The 22,758-nt window shown below is 39.0% G+C and overlaps 1 protein-coding gene across 6 annotated transcripts in view; it reads left to right on the forward strand.

Annotated features, from left to right (window-relative positions):
- The window catches only part of hts (adducin 1-like protein hts), a 34,174-nt gene that overhangs the window by 9,512 nt on the left and 1,904 nt on the right, over nt 1-22,758 (forward strand). For 2 of the 6 annotated variants that reach the window (XM_011313836.1, XM_011313837.1), the window contains exons 2-10: nt 10,446-10,580; nt 10,662-10,884; nt 11,159-12,089; nt 12,250-12,367; nt 13,756-13,779; nt 14,422-14,628; nt 15,039-15,372; nt 15,919-15,990; nt 17,401-22,543. In XM_011313836.1, the coding sequence (XP_011312138.1) occupies nt 10,473-10,580; nt 10,662-10,884; nt 11,159-12,089; nt 12,250-12,367; nt 13,756-13,779; nt 14,422-14,628; nt 15,039-15,372; nt 15,919-15,990; nt 17,401-21,746 (6,363 nt within the window). In that variant the 5' untranslated portion in view covers nt 10,446-10,472 and the 3' untranslated portion in view covers nt 21,747-22,543. Of the gene's footprint in view, nt 1-9,910; nt 10,270-10,445; nt 10,581-10,661; nt 10,885-11,158; nt 12,090-12,249; nt 12,368-13,755; nt 13,780-14,421; nt 14,629-15,038; nt 15,373-15,918; nt 15,991-17,400; nt 22,544-22,758 lie in introns of those variants that run through there. The other 4 variants (XM_011313838.1, XM_011313839.1, XM_011313834.1 and 1 more) reach the window with 3 other exon arrangements.

Raw genomic sequence — 22,758 nt, forward strand, 5'->3', positions numbered from 1 at the left:
TCGAGCAAAATATAATTTTGAAAAATTTTCTGATTTTTTCAAAAATTTTTCAAACTTTCTCGTTAAATTTCTGCTAAATTTCCCTAAACGTCACTAATAACTCCCAAAAATAGTCGCACGATTATGAAAATTTGTGAGTAATTAAATAATGATAAAATGAGCTCCGCGAAATTTACCAAAAAAAGAACATGAGAAATGAGAAGATATCTGCAGAAATTCGCCAAAACGCTTGAAGAGAAGATGAGAACATGAAATATTATTTTGTAATGTTCCACTGTATTTCTCGATTTATTCCTGAAAACGCGATATGATGAACGCCAAAAGGGGAAAAACATAACGGACTTTTGACCGCAGTCAGTCGGAAAGTATCGATCGAGGCTGCGTTTTTTTTTCATTTCTTTTCAACTCGTACCACCGCAGAATAACTCCTGCAACCGCTATTGAGTTCATGGTGTTCCAATTAACAAGTTGAGGATCGTCTGGATTACGAGGAAAAGGATAAAAACCCATTAAAAGAAGGGAAATGAAAAAAAAAACGATAGGGGACCGCAGATGCAGCATCAGGCCCCTGAACTTGTGGCGGTTATAGAGAATCTTGATTTTTTTTTTGTCCGTTGAAATTAACCGTTAGCTGGGGTACACGTGCCGCCTTAAATTCATCGGCCTCTAGATACTAGATATTATTAATTAATTATATCGGAAAAACAATTTTCATCGACTAGATGCAAAGAGAAAAAACAAGTTTTCAGATTAAAAAAAACGAATCTCAACAAAAGATTTTGCAAAAGCTTAAAAAAAATTTCTATCTACATTTTCTCATGCCAATTAACGTTTTGTAATAATTGTAGCTTTTTAATTAAATAGTTTCCATTTGATTCTTCATCTATAATCGTAATACTCCGTTTTAATTTCTTCAGATTTCCATCACAAATTCATCGGAATTTTGAATTAAGGGTATTGGGTTCAATTTTAATTAAAAATAAAAATAGTCATAGTCGTAATGATTTTTGGGAGAGTCATTGTTTGAGCCGAGAGTGGATTACATTGAAGGCGATGAAACGTCGATACAAAAACCGTTAAAACCGTCAGAAACGACTCAAATCATTCGTGTGGAACATGATTTACATGATTTTAACGATTCCTCTGATGACAGGTAGGAGACGTCGATCTATATCTATGTAGACGTCTATCATCGTCGACAACGATCGATTATATTGTCTAGACGAACGCCAGGAGACTCGTTTTCACGTAATACTTTCGCCTCGATGTCCCGAGAATGCTCATTACACCTGAGTATTGAAATAAAAAAAATCGAGTGCAGCACGCGACAGCGATAATTGTCGTTTTTAGTTGAAAAATTTTTAGTCGTACGTACACTTCAAAGGGAATTTCATTACAAGTGAAAAAAATTGATTGCACGTGAACTGCGCGAACGCGAATTCATTTCTCTTTGAAGGAGATGCATTTGGAGGGCGATTTTCTAATGGATAAAGGGGAGAGGAATAAATTATTCCAAGTACTCGTCGGCTTCAATGTGATTATGGTTTTATCTGTAATCTCATGCAGCTGTTTCGCCTTTTCGTATTTTACGAGTTGTAGTCGTACTACTGGGGATTTCCGTGAAGAAATCACGTGAGGTCAAGTTTCATCGCTGTACCTGACTCTTTAAATCCATGGGAAAAATTTTAAATAGCCGCGAAAGGAAAAAATATTACAAATAATTATCAGTATTAGAATATAAAATAAACTGAGTTGAGTAACCGATCAACTTTTCGGGAATATCTTCGAAACTAAAGAAGTGAAATTGTGAAGGCGTGATGCCATTTTGAGGGAATTTTTAGTAGCTTCGAGATGGTATTTAATTCATTGGAACCGCTTCGTTGGGTCAGGAGATATTAATGATTCGCTGACATGAATTTTGAATGGAGTGATTTTCTCCGTAAATAATTCACTAATTAATTTCATGACGTACGAATTTAAATTGCTATTGAAATATTTCAGACATTTCAATGGCTCTAGCATGTCAACCCCTCTGATCCCCGCGTTTTTGTCCACCGGAAGTCAACGACGGCTGTCCGTAATTAAGTGAACTTCCGACTTCCGTCTAAACCTTACGTTAGCATAATGCATATACTCCGAGCATTTTATTGTCCATGAGCGCAACAAGAATCTCAAATGCAGTGCAGAAATAAAAAAGCCATAAAGCACGACATTCAGGAATTTTTTTCCCTCAATTTTTTGATTTTTTTGAGCGTCTAAAAATGACCTTCGATTTTCTTTACTTGCATTTGTTGCATTCTCATCTCGAACTGCGTCTCGAAATAAACCCCTCAACAGGGGGATAAAGATGAGGAACTTAAAGTCGAGAGGGAACCGTTTCCCAAAGGTCGATGAACTTTTCCTTCTGATTGCTTAGGTGCAACCCGTTCTCAGCAACTTTTAATTGTCGTTGAAAATTCAATTTATTATTGAAAATTTCTGTTTTCATCTTTGAATTTTAGACATGAAATGACCCAATTAATTGATTCAAATTGAATTTAAATTAAATTACATAAATAATTGTTTACTGTTAAAAATTAATGGAACAACTTCTTGAGACCCGGGCAATTGAAGAGAAGTTAATTAGTGAGGTGGGGTGGTACTTTATGCGATATATTATCTTGATATTACGTGGTGAATCCGATGGTGACCGGATGTTTGAGGAATTTCAATGGGTCACTCGATCAAGGCGAATACCCATTTGCATAATTACCTCTTTACTACCCAAAGTACCGGCATTTAAATTCGTCTGTCTCTTTCCAAAAATCTATTTTTAACCACTCAAAAAATGAATGCATATTGAAATATCAATATTTGTATTTTCCTTTATTTTCGAAAAAAAATATTGGAAAAATTGCAGATACTTCATTTGCAGTGTTTAAAATTTTTCTCTCAATTCTTTCGTGGAATCTGATACAAATCGGGACCATCCCGCGAAAAATCGAAAATACCTCCAATTTTATTCCTGAAAATTCAAGTTCCATTAAAAATTCAGTACCTTCCGCAAATTCATCAATTTTCATAATTATTTTATTTTTAAATGGAATTTCAAGAAAATTCCCCTGACATCTAACGAAAAATCATCATCTGTGAATTATTTGAGTGAGAAAAGCAACTATAATTGAGCAATAATTGGAAACTAATTAGATTTTTCCATTTAAAAAAAAAAAAGAGAATCAAATCTCTTACATGTTATCCGATACTGATGCGCTCTGAATTCTTTGGGATTAACACCATAAACAATGAGAAATGGAATAGAAGCCAGTGAAAGGAATCACACCTCACACACTGGGGTCTGTACTCCTTTTTTTCCTCTGAGAGCCATTAGTCGGTTTCGCTTGCAGACGTCCTGACGCACCGGGTGGATCAATAGAGTTGGAGTTCCACCCTGGCGACGCCACCATGATACCAGCCTACCCAGTAGATGGACACCGCCCAAAACAAAAACCCGCGATTTTGCACAAAAAAAATCACCCCTTATCAAAATTCAAATTTGAATTTCTTCGATCAAAATTTTAGTCACATCACCTGAATTTTCAATTATGCGCTGATAGAAGAACTTAAAGATCTTCTGTCCCTCTCAGACAAAATTTACGATTTTTGAGTTTTCTGATAAATTATTGATCGGATTGATCAAAAGAATAGATCGTTTTTGCATTTTATCATTATTTAAGGATTCCCAAAATTCTAGCTTTCGTTAAAAAATCTTTTATTGTTTATCATGAAAATCCCAATTTTCTTGAATTTTCGGGACAAATGAGGAATTAAGTGACAGGTTTTAGTTCAAATTTAAATCAAATTGATATAATTGGAAATTTAAATAACTTTGTTACTGAAAATTCAAGAAATGTTTATCAGTGTGCAACTGTATAGAAAATAGTAGTTTATCGAATCAGCAGTATTTTCAGTTAACCCCAACGATTCTGTATTTAATGGTAGCTTCAACCATAATACCTAATACTCATTGTTCTTTTCATTGCCGTGACGAGTTAATTTATTGAGATTTAATTTCTCTAATGAAGTGCTAAGACGAAGCAATTAATTTCAAAATTGTGTGGATTTTTTGTAAATATCGTGGAACGTAAAGAGATACGAAAATTTTTTGTAATTAAATTTTCCGTTGTTCTTAATGAGCTCTGGAACAAACATTTTGACGACAATTTCGCTATCTCTTTTTATTTCAGAGATATTCCTGCAGAAAATTCACTGATGGGATAAGTTAACATTATTTTACCACTTCACTGTTCATTTTAATTAATGAAACATAAATGTCTATCGACCGAACAGATTTGTTAGGGGTCCATGAATTCGTCAACTTAATCTACCTCCAACTCTACCAGTCCGTGGATTTCACCTTCTGTAATAAATCCCGTTGGGTCAGTCCAGGAAGTTATGAATTCGGGTTAATCGTGCACTTCCGGCTCCGGAATCCGAGTGAACTCCATTAAATTCTTGCGCACCATTCATTTGCAAAAGGAAAAATTGAAAATTCAATGTCTACGGAAAAAAATTGCATCTCGATTTCGTGGTGCTCCTCCCAGTTTTAATATATAATACGTTCACTTCAAAATTGCGGTTTGAATGCTCTGATATTTTCTCGAGCAATTGTCCATCAATTCTCGTGCAAAAATCAATTCTCGTGCAAATTGATGCCAACGACAAAGTGAATCTTTGCACCAGGAAATTGTTGAGATTATAAATAACAAAAATGTAAAAAGAGAGTGATCAGTGGGAGATGATAAGTGTTATCAGAAATGAATTGGGGAAGAACCTGAACAAATCCACATTATTCTCACCAAGTAATACGCCCATAACACCTTAGTTGGAATTTATATCGCATGTAAAATGAAACGCGAGTTCTCCAACATCTTCATCTAATTTCCCCTCCGTCTGATGCACCAGTTACTCTGCTCACCTCAATCGTTCGATGAATAACAGGAGAAATCAACTGCAGAAAGTTGCAATTCCCTCTCGTTCTCGCTGAGTGATTAATAATTACACGCTTTTAGTTGTTCTCCAAAGAAAACCACATTGTTGTTAAAAAATGTCTGAATTTTACGGGCTAAATGCGGGGAATTCTTGTTCTATTGTTATTCCATTAACATTTCAGGAGATTTTCTCAGTCATAAATTCAGAATCCCAGGGGAAGATCAAACAAAACCACAAAAAAAAACAATTTCAGATTTTTAACTTGAATTTTATTCCTTTTTATGGAGGAAACTTTGCATTTCAATGGTTTAATATTATTCTACATAACTATTAGGCAAAATTATAAAATCGAAAAAATGATCGATTTATTATGGAATTATTGCGTATATTTTCTAATTTCTCAAGTTTTTTCCAAATTTTTGAGAAATTATTGATAAATTCGATAATTACCGCACACCAATTTTCCTTCGTTCTCAGTAAATTTGCAAAAATATCCAGAACTTAACCAAAAATTTGGAAAAATAGACGCACGAATATGAAAATTTATAATTGAATAATAAAATTAAAAAATGCAATTTTTTCACATCAATCGGATGCAGGGCTTCCCAGAAATTGACAGAATAATCGAAAAATGGTGGGAGAGAGGAATAGATTTTGAAATGATAAAATTTTTAAGAGTGGAATAAAAGAGTGGGTGGGCGTGTGGCTGCAAGCCGTGGGCAATGGAGACGAGATATCTTCTGAATGTAAGCTGACTCATCCCACATTATCCGTGGAAAGAAAACGGGTCTTGAGTTTTAGCACAGCCTCTCTCTCACGTAAAGTAGGCTGGACTAATCGAGCGCCTTTCACTCACTGTTGATGCCCCCAGAGAGTACAGTCGATTACCTCAGCCAGACTCAGAATTAACGATACCCCATGATGATTTACAATGACCCTCTTAAATTCAATGAAAAAATGGGCCTTTCCAATGGGAGCGAGTGCTCATACCAGTAGATAAATCATCGAACTCATTTCACTCCATAACAACATTCAGTCATTTGCGCTTGTCTACGTAAATACGAAAACAGATGATTCAACTCAACTCAGAATATCTACGAAACTCTGAGAGATCGGCAACTTTTAGTGGAGATGTTATTTCCGAAGTGCAATCGCCCTTGGTGAACATTTGTCCTAAAAATTTCGTTATCTAGCTTCCATTCGGGCATACAATAAAATTGTATGCAAATTTAAGGATTGCAATAAGTTTTGAAAGAATTACCGTTGGGAGTCTTTGTAATTTGAATTCCATGCTATAAAAAAAAAATTTTTTATGGATATTCAGCGGTAATAAAAAAATAGACTGTTGTCTTCGAAGTGAATTAACAAAATGGAAAAACTTTTATTTTGGTTATATATGGGTGTAACACACCCTTAACACATACTGTTACCGAAATGGGGATAAATTTCTAACAGTGTACGGTCTCAATTGAAATGAAAAATAGTGGAGTCGTCTGGTGTTGAGTAAGTCCTCCTGGAGTTGGAGTGGACACTCGTGTGACACCAAACGGTGCAAGTGTCCTAGAGAATACCTGTTACCCCATTGCTGTCTGTCTAGTCTTGGTGAAGTAAGCCACGTCGACAGCCATTTCTCATCGATAATTAGAGGTTCCGAGGATCGATGGAGACTTCTGTGCTGGGGTCACTGATCCCAGAGAGCCCTGGGGCATCAGTCTGTCCTCCAGTTCTCCAGTCCCATCATCCCCACTCTTGAGAGACAGGAAGCCGCAGGGTTATCTAATTGTCTGGCTAATTAATCCAGTGGATGGACCCAACTGTTGGAGTACTCTGGCGGTGAAAACAATGAGCTGCTCATTGATTTCGCAAATGGAGTGCAGCCCAGTTTTTACGCTACGATAATCACGGCTTATCTAGGCCATGTATGTGTCTTTCAATATACTTGTTATATAAACATTCTGTTTATACCCGCGGGGTATACATCTGTTTTTCGATGTCAAGTGTAAACATTCATCAGGTTTACGATTTCAAACAGCATCGGTCAATTTTTTTATTAATCGTATCAAGTTTACAATTGGAAATTAATTCAGAGTCCTTTTTTTGAGGGAGATTTTGATAGTTTTTGATACTACTTTTAAGGGCACTCCTTTAATTCAGGTGCATCTGAGTTATGACATCTTTTCAATTTTTCAAGTTTTTTACAAATTTTGGAGAAATCATCAGTAAAATTGAAAAAACGTAATGAAGAGTTTTTGGAAATTAAAGTTGGAAGAATATGGTTTTTTTAAGTTTAGCTATTATTCCCTGTATTATGAATTTTTATCACGTTGGAAGAAGTTTCATAGGTTTTAAACTTTTGTAATAATCTTCAAAATTTTACCAAAAAATGGAGACACGATTATTAAAATTTGGGATTGGATAATGATAAAACAAAGACTGTTAAATACTTCCCAAGGAGTAAAAAATTTGCATTCTAATGAAATAAACCACAAAATTGGAAAACTTTCCAGAAAGGAATAAACACGAAACATTCCGACGTCCTCAACGTCCAATGTATCCAAACCCGTAAATCCCTTGATAAGCATAACTTCGATGTTAGTAAACATTTCCCCACAGAACAATCAATTCTCCTGTTTGTGATGACTCGACGTCTGGATATAAAAACTGTAGAATCCCCGAAAGTGCAGAGCTAAGGGATTCGTTTGGGGTCAGCTGAACAGCAGAAAATCGGCGGTGATGAAACAAAACCCAGGGTTTCTCTCCGAAAATCCATCTTTGACCCACCAAAAAGCATTCCCTATTCCTTCCCCTCGGCAATTAAATTTCATTAACCGTGTGATTTTCAAAATAAATATTCTTAGAAATGTTCTTAAAAATTTCAGAAAAACCGCAGAAAAATGCAAGAAACCGCAAAAAATCACTTTGAAACTTCTAACGTCATTAAGCAAAATTCAAAAACTATAAAAATAAATATTTTTTCACGTTAATCCCATCGTAAATTTTCAAAAAAAAAAATACGGATTTCGGTGGAAAGGATGTAGAACATCCTGAACACTAGATTCATCAGAATCAGTGGGAAGAACTGACGACGACTCCAAAGATAAAAAAATATCGAAAAAAGGCAACAACAAAAGGTTCAAACCATCGATTTGAGGAATTCCTAGACACGACCTGAAGATTGCTGTGGGATTTCTCTGAGCAGTCCTGATTAATGGTCACGTGTATCATCTTTCTAAAAATAACACATTTTGAACAGCCAGAGAGAGGACTAGACACTGATTGCCGGTATTCATCTTGTGGATGGTTGAGAGCTACACGAGAATAACACCAAAAGCTGAGGCATGAGGACACGAAAATAACCCCACCTCCACTGACTCCTGAAGAGAAAAAAAAAGCATTTTTGCATTATTCACTGAGCAAATTGAACGAAAGTTCCCCTCTGATTCAGCCGACGAGCCCAGGGATATTCACAGGGAAATATATTCCCCCGAAAAAATATTATTCAGCCGTTAGCACAACCCTTGAAGTCCTCGTTCAAGTGTTTTCCCTTTGTTTCAGCGAAGTATTAAGCGCTGTTGGTTTTTTATCCCTCGTGCCAATGGCAGACGAGCGCCGGAGGTCCTCATAGGAATTGAAAAAAAAAATAAATAAGAGGAAAGAGCGAAAATTTCAAGGGTTGCGAGGGTCTCAGGGGTTGGTAAAATTCGAGGGGCTCTCTCTCTCGAATGGAAGTTACTCCCAGGATCCATTGTCCATGGACTAGTGGTGGGGATTGGAATTGATTGTGTAGTGGTGACACGTGCTAGGTAGAGCCCATGGTTTCTATTGATCCACTCTAGTTGCCATGCAGGTGTTTCTGACCTCAAATTCCATCCCAGACCCATCGACACACTGACCAATCCCCGAATTTTTATCTACAAAACATTCACTCATTGTCTACCAGGACTCATTAAGCTGATGACATTCACCTGGTGTAGGAGCCATAAAATTACGTGATATCTATCAAATGGGGGTTGGCAATTTCATTGTCTCGATTTCATTGGCTCGTGAATCACTTCCGTTTTATCTGTCCCGGTGGATTGAAAAATCGAAAAAAATTGACACGAAGGCTGGAACGATTGGAGACCTAGGCGTGGCATCCTCTTGTCGCGTAACCGTTTGGTTATTATTAGCGCGACGAGGCGACGGATAAAATGCCCTATTTACGTATTAAAAGTGAGGAGTATGAACCCTGAGTGCACGCCACGATAAAACTTCTCCGGGGGATTTATTGTTAATTGTTGTGGGAGAGCTCTTGTGTTCTTGTTGGTCGAGGTGATTTTCACGGGGAAAATTATTATCGATTATAAAATATTAAATTGCTTAGTATTACCCTCTCGTTCATTACCGATTAATTACCGATTAGATGAAGATAATCTAGCCGGTGTAATCACGATCTCCAAAATATGCCTTCATCGATTCTAGGTCAACCTAGATGAATTACCATCGAGTCCATGTGTGAACTTGGAGACATTTTTTCATCGTACTCATTCCAATGAATTACCCGTCTATCTGACGTCACCCCCTTTATTCGAGTCTCAAAAGGTCATTCACGTCGGGAGTCACTGGAATGGTGAAGCATCACCAGAGATTAGATGCAGTTGAAGACCTCCATTGAGTCATTAAATGATAATTCTGTGATAACCGATTTTCATGCTCCATCAACGATAAAGACTTTCTCAAAGCAGCTGCACTGATAATCACCGATTCATGGTTTCACCATCAAGATGAGACTCGTCAGTCTCGATAATTTCATCATTCATTTTTCCCGGGACTTTAACACGTACTAAAATCGCTCGGACTCATTAGCATTCGGTAAGACTGTCTCCAGTGTAAATTCAAGTACAGTGCGCACTTTCAGTGATGTAACATTTCTACAGTATCGTGCTAGATGCCTCTCCTTATCAGTCACTAGTCTCAAAACGGCTTTCGTAACGTGAAAAAACCAGTGGAGTCACTCTTAAATAACGATTCCGCCTAATTTACATAATTAAACGAGACTTAAACAGCAGTTCTCCAAATAATCGCCATTCCAATCACTAATTCACCCATCACACCTCTCCCATGTCTCCATTAAAGAATAATCAAAACAACCTGGGAGACAGCGTCATCAAATTCGCAATAATCGATTCGCAAAATGCAGTAATTAACGCGTGAAATTACGGGCATTGCGCAATGCTGCGGTTGATGTTCTATATAAATTCTCTAAATCAATTGTTGTTGAAGTATCTTGGCGATTATGTGGCCTTGGAAATGGGTGAAGAGGTCAGAGGGAAATATGAAAAAAATGAAATAAGAATATGAAGAATTTACTTTGAATTTATACAATACAATTTAATATACAATTAAATTGCTGAATTAATTATCCACCTATTCTACCATGTTCTTCCTTTTTACGATTGCCTATTCCTCATGTTTTGGTTGTTTGTCTTTATTTTCAGTCGCAGATAACTGGGGGAGACCCGAGGATGGCGGACACAAGTCAGCAGGAGCTCACAGAGCCTCACACAAACGGCGTGATGGACGGCCTGACGGAAGAGGAAAAAAGCAAGATGAGACCGGCCGATATTGAAGCTGTGGGTATCCTAGACACTTCAGCAGACTGCTGTCTTATTATTATGCGGATTTATTCATTCCTCGTTATTGTGTCTCTTTAGGACGTGAGGGAGATGGAGAGGAGGCGAAGGGTCGCGATGATGATGGACTCGAAATTATTCAGGGAAGAATTGGAACGCATCATCGAAACCCAGATGAGCAATGGCTCAGGTCCATCTGGCCTCTTGCAACAGATTTCAGACATGATGGGAGCTCAGGGCAGTCGATTCAACTCAAATGTGTTCAAAAACTCCAACTGCGTCATGCCAATTAATGATATTCGAGGTAAATTAATGTGGGCATTTTTTTATTTATGGAATCCTCCCACGGACAGTCAATTGAATTTAAATTCCACTCAATCGAATCCCATAGTAAAAATTTAATTAACTCAAAGAGTCAAGATAAATTATGCAATAGATGGATAAATTGTTATTTCAATAGTAAACTGCAATTTCATTATTTTAGTGACCGATAGAATGGATTCGTTTGTTTTTTACATATTAATTTTCACTGTACGTTTGAATTGTTCCTGATGAATAATTTCTGACTCTTCCTAAAGGTGTAGAAAGCATGGGATATGCTAAAGGCGAGAAACTCCTGCGTTGCAAGCTAGCAGCTGTGTTCAGACTCCTGGATCTTTACGGCTGGACCCAGGGTGTCGGTGGTCAGATAACAGCCCGCCTAAATCAAGACCAGCAGCATTACCTAGTGAATCCTTACGGTCTCCTTTACCACGAGGTAACAGCCTCGAGTCTGGTAAAGGTTGACATGCAGGGCCAAATTGTTGAGCAGGGAACGACGAATTTTGGTGTTCACATCGGTGGTTTTCAGCTTCACTCGACGATACACGCTGCCAGGCCAGACATCAAGTGCATCATCCACATAACAACACCATCTGTCACAGCAGTGTCTTCCTTAAAGGGTGGAATCCTGCCAATTGGCCAGGAGAGCATTGTCATTGGTGAGGTGTCAACACATCAGTGGATTGGAGAGGCCGTTGAGCCAGAGGAGAAAGAGAAAATAACCAGAAATCTTGGCCCCATCAATAAAGTCATGTTACTGACGAATAGAGGTGCACTCTGCTGTGGGGAGACCATTGAGGAGGCTTTCTACAATGTTTACAATACTGTGCTTGCCTGCGAAACTCAGCTGAAGCTCATGCCTGCTGGCCTCGAGAATATTGCACTAATCTCTGAAGAAGCCAAGAAGGCCATTTTCGAGGCATCCAGGAGACAACCTGTACCCCATCACAGTACCATCACTGAGCCACCTGCATTGGCTGAAAAACTCGAGAAACGCTGGAGAATTGGTAGCACTGAGTTCGAAGCACTCATGAGAATGCTTGATAATGCTGGCTTTCGTACTGGCTACATTTACAGACATCCACTTATTAAGAGTGAACCTCCTAGACCGAGAAATGATGTTGAGGTGCCACCTGCTGTATCTTCCCTCGGGTATTTGTTAGAGGAGGAGGAGAATTACAGACAGGGGTTAGTTATCTATTATTTGGAGTACTATTTGACAATTTGTCTTGAAATTTATAGCAAATTATAAAGAGTTGTTTAGATCAATTGACATTTAATGTACATAAAATTGGAGTTATCTTTATTTAATTATCGAATTAAATTTTATGTATTTGCATGTTCGCAGGCTTTGGAAGGGTGGACGCAAAGGATTAGACAGAACGCACTGGTTAAATTCACCGAATGTCTACCAGAAGGTGGAGATCCTCGAGACTGGAACACCAGATCCCAAGAAAATCACGAAGGTAGAAGTCATTACTTTTGAGAATAAAAAAGAATAAATAAAAGTCGAAAATATCCCGAGGGAATTAGTCAGTGCTAGGGATGCGAACCATTAGGATTTCTCGGTATTATTTGCACGTCAATTCACGCAGTAATTCGCAATGCATTCTATCCCCAGAGTGCAGTGACAACAGTTGTTTCATGAGTTCAAAGTAGACCACGAATCACTAGTCAATCGCCTCCTTGAAATCAACGATTAGAAAGTACACAATTTTGAAATAATAGATTTATTCCTTTTTACCTAGAAACATCGAACGAAAAAAAAACAGGTTGGAGGCTGTCGCGTTTATTTCAACAGATAATCCCTTAATTGTTCACTGTCAGGGGATTTGAATTTTAATTAGGAAAAACAATTGCGTTAAAATATCGATAATTACCCTCAAGGGGTGGGGGATACTGCAAGAAAGAAAGATAGAAAAAAAGTCGATCATTCATCTCATTTGAAATAAATAAACCTATAAAGGTACAATAGACAGAAATATTGATGAAGATAATTAAGAAAAAATTTTATAAAAAGCATAAATGTTTCTATGTGTTACGCTTTACATAATAATCTATTGGAAATGTCTACGTGTTTTAACTAATGAGATTATCTGCGCAATTATATATGACAGCTGGATGTTTGAATCGGTCTCCAAGCTTGCGACATTAATTAAAAATACTATATTGAGATAGATTTATGCGGTGGGGAGTATCAGAGTGAAATGTTACACTTTTCAACGAAATTATCATCAAATTGATCATTTTACATTCCAAGTTTAATTGCGAGCAGAAGAAAAATCAATTTTATTTTTAATTTTTTTTTTGACATTCCATTTATTAGGAATTTTATCATCATTCGAAGGTGCAATAAATTTTCTCATATTGTGAGCGTTTTACACTCATGCCATTGATTCCTCTCAAGTGCCAGAATTAATTAAACAATCAGGTGAATTAACTGATGAGATATTATCCATCACGTATTTTAATGTATTTAGGGGACATTTCATTCTCTTCGTTTTATTCAGCTTTCGTCGCTTCCATGAGATATAAAACGTGTAGCATTGTTAAAACTTTAAGAAGGTATCACTGTTTTTTTTTCCCTGTAGCTTGTTTCGATGTTAAAATAAAGATGATAAAAATTGCTGATTAAAACAAAGATCACTCGGAGTTTTGTTTTATTTGTAGTGGTTAAAATAGGGCATGCTACGTGTGAATGTTGAACAAATGGTGAATTTTTCGGTGACTCGTGGAGATCAATTCAGCCGTATCATTTTTTTCGGTTTTTCATTTTTAAGTTTAATTTTCAGGTTTTGTGGTGATTTTTTAATCTAATGTCATGTTTTTGTTGGATTTTTTTTTTTATTTATAGTGGGTGGAACAGAATGCAGAGGAGGTAAATGGGAATCCCACAGTTACTAGGACTATAAGACTGAGTCGAATTTAATTTATCTATTTCTGCTAGATTATCAGTACTTATCAGTACTTTGGTGCGCATGGGGCATATCACCAGTGTCAATCTCAATTCTATTTTCACCTGTTCATTGGTTATTGTACTGTCATTTGGGTCTGGAATACCTCACATTTTATCGACAATGCCCATCACTTTATTTAATATTTCCCCATGATTTTATTTTTCATTAATCTTTAGTTAGTTATCAATCGGGTTGATGCCATTTCAGTTCTATGATGTTGATGGTATTGACTTTCACGTAGAGAATTGATAAACCATTTCACAATGACTCTGAATGAATGTGTGCCTGTTGGACATGTTGTTTTATTCTGGGTGGCCTTGGTATGCATCCACTGTACAGACAAAACCAGATGTCGACCCTGAAAATTCAGTTATCACGATAATTATTGGAGGAAGTATTGATTTTATCGGTTTCCTTTGAGAGCATGATACAGGCACACATTACACGAGAGTCATTTCATTCGGCTTGTCCAGGTGCTTTATTAATTTATCAAAGTTCAGACAATTGGTTGATATTTTTAATGGGTCTAACGTGAGGAAAAACAATTCTGGTTTTGTCTGCAGTGGGTGTCCGAGGGATCGCCAACTCACAGCAGCACACCAGTTAGGATCGACAGTGCACTACAGTTTGTACCGAAGAATACCAATCCCAGGGAGTTCAAAACACTCCAGCAACAGATCAAGGACAATCGGAGGGCGGATAAAATATCAGCAGGACCACAGTCACATATTCTTGAGGGGGTTTCGTGGGAGGAAGCTAAGAAAATGCAGGTATGCATCATTGCGTATTGCATTGTTACATTGTTGACTTAATATATTTTTCATATCCATATTTTCACACCACTCATTCCAATTTCGAGGCAAAAAAATTCAATCCTCAATTATTTCTGCTAATATGAATTCATTTTTGGTAAACTTCTTTGAACATTCCAACAATTTCATTATTGAACTGAGTGGAACTACTCGTGCAATTTTTTTAATAAGAATTGAATTCAAGTTTAAAATTTGGATTTTTATTCTGAAAGATTATTTTACATCTTCTCTCAAAAATTCAATTGTTGAGTGCAGCCAGTCAATCTTGTGATATGAAAAGAAATTTTTTCGTGAAACCCCTGACTGTTGAAACAACGATATCAATAAAGGAGAAATCCATTCTAAATCTGTATTGTTAATTGTCGAAGGATGCCTCAATCAGTGCAACTGGCGAATCAGTGGTGCTCGTGGGAGCTGCGAGTAAAGGAATAATTCAGCGTGGATTCCAACACAATGCAATGGTGTACAAAACCCCCTATGCCAAAAATCCATTCGATGCTGTAACGGACCAGGAGCTTGATCAATACAAAAAAGAAGTTGCTCGTAAGACAAAGGGTGATCCCTACGATGAATCACAGTCTGAGTCTGAGGCCCTCTCGTCGTTCAATATTAGCCGGGCGACACACGAATCCAGCACTGCCAAAAGCCCCATTCAGTCGCCAGTTTCAGTTACATCTGAAACGGAAGAGGAAAGCAGAGATGGTAATAATAATTCTTCAATCCTATCAATCCTAAACAATAAACCCCCTTAACATCAAGTCATCAATTCACATATAAAAAATTCATAATTGATTATTTTAATATTCAATTGGTAAAAACGAACATTTCAGTCATATTAAATCAATATTCTTTTACATTAATAACTTTCTAATATACACAATCAATGAATTAGTCAGCGAATTGCAATAAATGAATTCGTGTTGCGAATTCAAGGATATTGTGCCATCTTAAACAAATTATATTGTCTTTGCATTTTATCATTATTTAATAACGCCCAAAATGTCATGATTATTCAGCAATTTTCCTGTGTTTTTTTAAAACTTTTAAAAAACTATAAAACGTTGTGAGTTATTAAATAACAATAAAATAAAAAAAAACTGTATATTTTGATTAAAAGAGGGCAAAATATCCTTAATCAAAATTTTTACTTGTTTCAAATAAATATTTTTTTTGGGTGTACCTCTCATTTTTTCTGAAAACTGTCTGCACATATTTTAAAAGCCCTAATAATCCATGATTTTCAAACAGAACCACGTGTACTGCGGATAGAAAAGAAAAAAGTGCCTGCGCCAAGTCAACCAGAAGTTGTCCTGAGTGACGGTAAGACTCCATAATTCTTCACCCAACCTACTCAAACCTTTTTATTCTTTTATCCAATTTTTTATCCACCAAAGCACTTCACAAATATTATTTTACCCCAGATATCAATGAATATTGTCTAATTGCATGAGTATTTCGTACATTGCATGAAATAGGAGAGACGCATGAGCATGACAAGGTGGACGATGCAAATAGGACAGTAGCTAGGGTGACGGAGTCTCCCCAGGTTCATCAAAAGGGGATTATTGACTTTCCGATGCGAAATATCGAAGGTGAGACGCTGAAGGAAATGTTTTCACTCCTAGAAACGCTGATGCTCCCTCAATTATTTTTTTCTCAAATAGTCATTCCCCATATCATTTGAAAGACAAAATAGTGATATTTGCATGAAATATCGTTTTGTTCATTAATAGTTGATGCAACAACCCAATTCCTCAATGAGATGCGTCGCAGCGCCATTGAACCGAGGAACGAGTCTAACAGAAGAGGTAAGTGGGGTAGCTCTGTTCAGTGGGGTTGCGCCCCAGCTTCTGTCGTACATGTTTCACCTTGTGCATGCACGTTATCCTCAAGCCTTTATTTTTTTTATTTCATGCATCATTCCTTAAAAAAACATACGTTATCACAAAACGCTCGCACCAACCTAGGTGCATCCTAATTCTAATGACGCTTCTTAATCACTGATTTAATCCTTTCGTTTCACTTGCATTTTGCATTTTGTAAACCTCTAAAAAAGAATTACCGCTGATTAGTCAAGGTATTTTTCAAGGGTTTCAATGGAAAATTTCGATTGCAATCAACTTCTTAGGAGGAGTTGCAAAACTACTAGCACCAAATATTTTATTTTACTCTTAATAAGTTAGAAAATAACTGAGGGTAAGTGTTTTGGGGGATTTTACATTTTTAGGAATTTTTAGAAGTGTCATGAGTTTTTTACATTCGAAAGTCAAAAAAAAAGATTTCTGATGGGGCAATATGTGCACTCATTAAAAACTGTTCATTTGGTAATTATTGGATTGATAAACTAGCGATTAGGATTATCCAAAAGAATTTTTAAAACTCTTTTCATCCCACTAGTATTTTCTCGAATTTTCTCCAATAGTTTTGAGAAGTAATCCTTTTTTAGAGTGTACATGGTGTTAGTGTTTGGAGTTCATTCAGTACAAGTTTCCTGCTGAACTTCTCCTCCAAACATCTCATAAACAATTGCAGATATTCCACAAAATCTAATCCAATAATTTTAACGATAAACTGATGAAAATAAAAAAACACCAGAAACATTTGTCGAGGGTGCGAGCGGTTCGTGAGGGCGACAGAGCCATCGAAGTTAAAAACAATTGGAAAAATAAATTTGAAAGGATAGCAAAACAACTCAGGCATTGCAGGTGTGTCGACGATATCCTTTTCCAGATTATTTATCGAGCACCAGTGACGAGGAGGCAGCAACACTCTGGGCACCCCTGTACCAATCCAGCCAAATCCATCTCGTCAGATTAGGGACAGTTGCCGAGCGTCAAAAGCCCCAAATCAACTTCATTAACATTCCCAAAAGCGCCCCGATTGTAAAGAATTCGTCGGTAATTCCGAAATTCAAGGTCAAGCCCTGCATCAAAGATCGTTGTAAATTTTTCGATGAGTACGACAGGCGTTACAAAGAGTACAAGACCCTGAGTAGTGAGAATTTCATTCGTTTCACAAGTAAAAGTCTGCAGGAGAGAATCCACAATCTCTCTCCGACCTCAGCCCCTGAATTGAGCTTCCCAGAAGTTCCTAATGCCCTTCCCCAGAGTCGGGGTGTCGTCAGAAAAATTGCAAATCAATTCTCTCTAACCGAGACGACCAACGTCCCGGAAGATTATCCCCCCAATAGAAAGCGGTCCCATCCTCAGAATCCCATGGAGATGAGCCCCTGCGGGAACTCTGTCCCCAAAGTCCCCCGACTTTCATTCGCTCTAATTGTCAACCTGGAGGCACTGGAGAGTCCCACTGTCGTCAACAACATCGTCAAGGGCAGAGCCTTCAGAGGCTCAAAAAGCGAGGGCAACACACCCTCCTCAGAGCTCCCTTTCCACATCGATGTCCTTCCCACTGAATCGACCCCTCCCCGGAGATTCGACATCATCTCCGAGGATTTGCGGGTTTCCAGCTCCTCAGAGCCCACAAACTCCTCCATAGTCACGGTAACCGAAAGAATTCCCCCGACAGAAATCGACCTCCAGGTCACACCTAGGGATGATAATGGTAATGATTCAGAACTCCTCGATCTCTTTCAAACAAATCAGGAACGTGAGAGCGAGAACGAGTCTCGTTCTGGGGATGAGAATGGAAATAACTCAGATCTCCTCACTCCCTCTCGAATAAAATCCGAGGAGTCGAGCGATCTCAACCTCTCCGACGAGAATGGCAACTGCTTGAAGGAGAACACACCACCAAAAACTCTGGATAATCCCATTAAAGTCGACGACGACTGGATAAGCGAGTCAGTGGATGATCTGAAGCTCTCGTTCGATAAAGACATGAGTGACGACTGCCCCTGGAGATTCTCTTCGCCCCTCCCGAGACTGTTCAGCCGAGAGGACAGCATGACAGAAGTGATAAACACGTTGAACGTGAATCTGACCCCCTCGAAGCTATCGGCATCCTTCAACTATCTCCCACCCACCCACAGTTCGAAGACCTGGAACCTGGACCCGAGTCAATTCAGTGTTATATACAGTCTAACCCCGACAGCTGACGTCGACGAGGATCCCGTTGATGAGCACTTCAACTGCGGTCAGAACTGCGAGAAGTGTCTGTTCCCAGGATACTCCAAGGAGGGATCATTCAACGAGAGTTTCGAGGGTAAAAATGACCAGTCCGAGGTCCCAGGAGAGTGCGAGCAATTCATATGGGATGACATGCTGGAAATTAACATGGAAGACATTCCCCAGGTCCCAGAAAATCTCTGCGTCGATCTTAATCAGACAATCGATCTCTTCGACAACTCCATCGATATGGAGACAGAGCAGAATCGCTCTGTTGACTCAACAGATCAAGATCCCTGTGAACACGAGCAGTCGGTGGGTGGCTCTGACCTCCTGGAGCTTCCGCACTCGACCTTCATCGAGCTTGAGAAATCCCGGGATCAGGTGTTCCACGAGGACATTGCCACGTCCGCAAATGAGGTAATTGCAGGTCTCGGTGAACGAGAAGCCCTCGTTAACGCCGAAATGATCGTTGACGACGTCATCTCTGACGTTACTCGTCTCGACATCAACGAGTTCTCCACAGACCTCAGGACCATCCTGGAGGTTAAGCTCACAGCTCTCAAGGTCGCTAAACACATAATCGACGAGGTGATGGATGAGATGGGACTGGAGATAAAGCAGGAGCTGCGGGAGGAACCGCAGATACGAGAGATCGAGAGAATCGTGGAGGAGACTATTGAGGAGAATACTAACGGCAAGGAGCCAAGATTCATCGTCGTCGACGAGCTGATCCACCACATCATCGACAGGATCTCTAGTGGTACGCCAAGCCCCTCAGGCTCCTCCCCAGAGAGTTATGACCTGAAGAAGACCAAGGAAACAACAAATACGGAGATAAAGGAGTTCTCGACGTCCATCAACGAGGAACAAACGCCATCGGTGACTCCTGACCTTCTCAAACCGACGGTGGCACTCCCAACTCCCAGCTCCCAGATCGCCAGGAGATCGCGAGATCTCTTCAAGAGCTCGGAAAATCTCATAAACGAGATCAAATCTATTTTCAGTGAAATAGACATCGATGTGGAGAACGAGGTGTCAATGAGAGCAGAGCTGGAGCAAATCGTTGCTTCTTGCTGCGTCAACGAGAACGGGGAGATATTTTCCAACGACATGGAGGCATTCGAGCACTACGCCAATCAGATGCACCTCATCGCCAAGGCTATTGTCTTCGAGGAGTCCTTAAACAAGAGTAAATCCGACACTCTGAACTCCAGTTCCTCGACGGAGGGCTGTCTCTACGCGAATAAATCGGAGAGTGTCAGAAAATTTGTGGCCAAATTCAAGGAGATTACGAAGGGGAGAAAATCCCTGGAGCCGGGTTGCAATAGGTCTGATGTGTCTGATAGCTCGGGAGTAGAGAGAAGTGGTGAGGAACAGGTCTCTTTGGATGTGAATGTCTCCGTCGAGAATACGATAAACGTCAGCAGTCAGTCCGATCAGTCGTCACCAGAGAATGACACGAAATCTGATAACAGTGGGGAGAAAATGAAATTGGTGAAGAAGATGACATTGCCAGACCTCAGTAAAGTCACCGATGACGAATCAGCTCACACTTCGGATGATCAGCTTCTGAGTAAGGACCTTGAGAATAAAATATTGTACATGTGGGATCTAAATGAGTCTGAGAGTGAGAGGAGCTTCAATGAAATTCGTGGGAAGGACGCCAGCTCTTTCTTCGAGTTGGAGGAGATCGATGATCCTCAGGAGAATAATCAGGAGAATAATCACAAGGAGAAGGTGCTGAGTGTTCCTGGGTCCCCGAAGGCATTTAAATTTGAGCTGCTAACTATTCCCGAGGACGAGGAACTCACAACCGGGAGAATTGAGAGAGAAGCGAAAAAACAGAGTCAGTTACCAATTCCGGCGGCCGAGGGGGTGAAGGAATTGCGAGACGATGAAAAGGATTGGAGCCCACAGGACAGCCCTGATCAATCCTCGATTTTAACTTCAATTCCTGAGATCAGTGACTCTCTAGAAGAGGAGAATGTGATTGAGAGTGATAATAAACTCGAGGCAGTGTCTGTTAATTACTCAGAGATAGTGGTGACCCCTCCTGAGACCACCGAGGACGTCTCTGAGATCTCAGGGCCTTCCTCGAAGACTGATTTCCTTTCCTGCACTGGGGGCAACTCCACACCCTTCGAAACAGGCCAGAACAGCGCTGACACTAGCCTCTGCTTGAAGATGTCCTCTGAGGAACTGGATAGAGGGGTGGAGACTGGTTCAGGTCCCGTCAACAGTGACCACGACAGTTACATCGTCTCTGAGTGCAATTCCGATGACTGCAGAGAGACTGTCTACCACGGAGACATCTCCTCGAACATGCGAAGGTCTGATTCATTTTCCACAGTTAATCACCTGAATGAAACGTCAATGAACCTGGCGGATGTGTCTTCAGCATTGGAGGAGCTGGAATTCTTGGACACAAATGGAATTGAGAGTGAGGACGAGAAGGAATTCCTAGTGAAATGCCCCATCTGCGATAATGTTCCCACGAGTGAGAGATCAGGGAGAGATTCTAAACTTTTCATTCCCCAGTGCAGTTACTGTTTATCACACTACGAGGAAAAGGATCCATTGCAGCAATCAACTGATAAATCCCTTCCCAAGGTAAAGAATTGCAGCGTTTGTCGGAAGCGGCCTGTGTACGGATCCTCAGCCATTGATGATGAAGGAGTCATCCTCGAAGATACTGATACCGTCGTGAAAAACCTCCAAGGAGCTCCCAATCATGACCTAGCGGACGAGGAAGTTGAAAGATCCGATGTCTGCCTCAAGTGCCTTATGGTGCTCTCTGTGGACACCAGGGAGTTCATCAAGATCGAGAGAATGGTCTCCAGTGAAGAACTCAGTTGTGCCGTCGTCGTGTCTCCTGCCCCTCCTGTCCCTGACTACCAGGACACTAGTCTCTGTAAAGTTGTCTCCACCATGAATCTGACAAACGCCTCCACCAATGATCGTCCACCTTTTGACGAGCCCCTCTGCTCCGGCAGAGATCCCCTCGTGTAGTTTCGGGGTGAAATGTATTTTACCTTTAGAAATATTCGCGTTTTAAATTGCCATTTAAAAACGCTGAGAATCAATAATTTTTGATAACGTACTTCATTCAATTTTACGTTTTAAACGCAGAATCTCACGTTTTCATATGCGGGACAATGAAAATACTTTAGCTTTGTGCATTCGCATTCTGCTTACTCATACGAATAATCGTGAATTATCTAATTATTATTATCACGATTAACTGGTTATTAATTGTAAGGACATTTTTACGGTTTCTCATTGTTAAATAGCTTCGGATTAACTTGCAATCGTACTAATGGGATATGAGTTATTAATTCCATGAAATAATTATTATCACAGCCTGTGTCATATTGTAAAAAATGTAATGGTAATCTCTACTCATTGCATTCACCTTCTGCTCATTCACTGAGAATATTTCTTTTTCTTTTGTTTTCACTTTTTTACTTTTTTTGGCTTTCCCCGCATTTATTTTTTTTTCTCTTTATTTCGATGAACTCCGAATGGAAATTACCATTATGTTTTCTCATAATCCTCGTTGGGAGATCTAAGTGTACATTACTCATGGCTTTTGTTGTGTAATCATAAGAGAAATGTTATTATGAATTGTTAGAGGGAGAGGGGCACCTAGTGGAGAATTTTATCCAAGGGATCAATCTAGAAGAAGCCCTCTCTGTCATGATTACTTTATTATTAAATATTAGCACACCTGTTTATTATTTTTTTTTATCACTGCACCAAAAAATTGGAAGTGAAGGAATAAATTAACCCCAGGCCTTTCATTCCAAGAGGTGGTTTTTGGTTTTCTTTATTTGCATCCTCTCGCAACTGCATTGTCACGCACGTTATCACGGGTACAATGAATATATTGATCAAGCTAACATTTTTTTACACTGAGGTAAGGGATTTTATGAATATTTCTCACAACATAACATTCCTATTTTCATTTTTTTTTCTATTTATTTATTTTTCTTTTTTACCTTAAGAAGTATCGAGTGGCGTC

The sequence above is a fragment of the Fopius arisanus genome, unplaced genomic scaffold (assembly GCF_000806365.1).
Source record: "Fopius arisanus strain USDA-PBARC FA_bdor unplaced genomic scaffold, ASM80636v1 scaffold00131, whole genome shotgun sequence".
In the NCBI taxonomy this organism is placed as follows: domain Eukaryota; kingdom Metazoa; phylum Arthropoda; class Insecta; order Hymenoptera; family Braconidae; genus Fopius; species Fopius arisanus.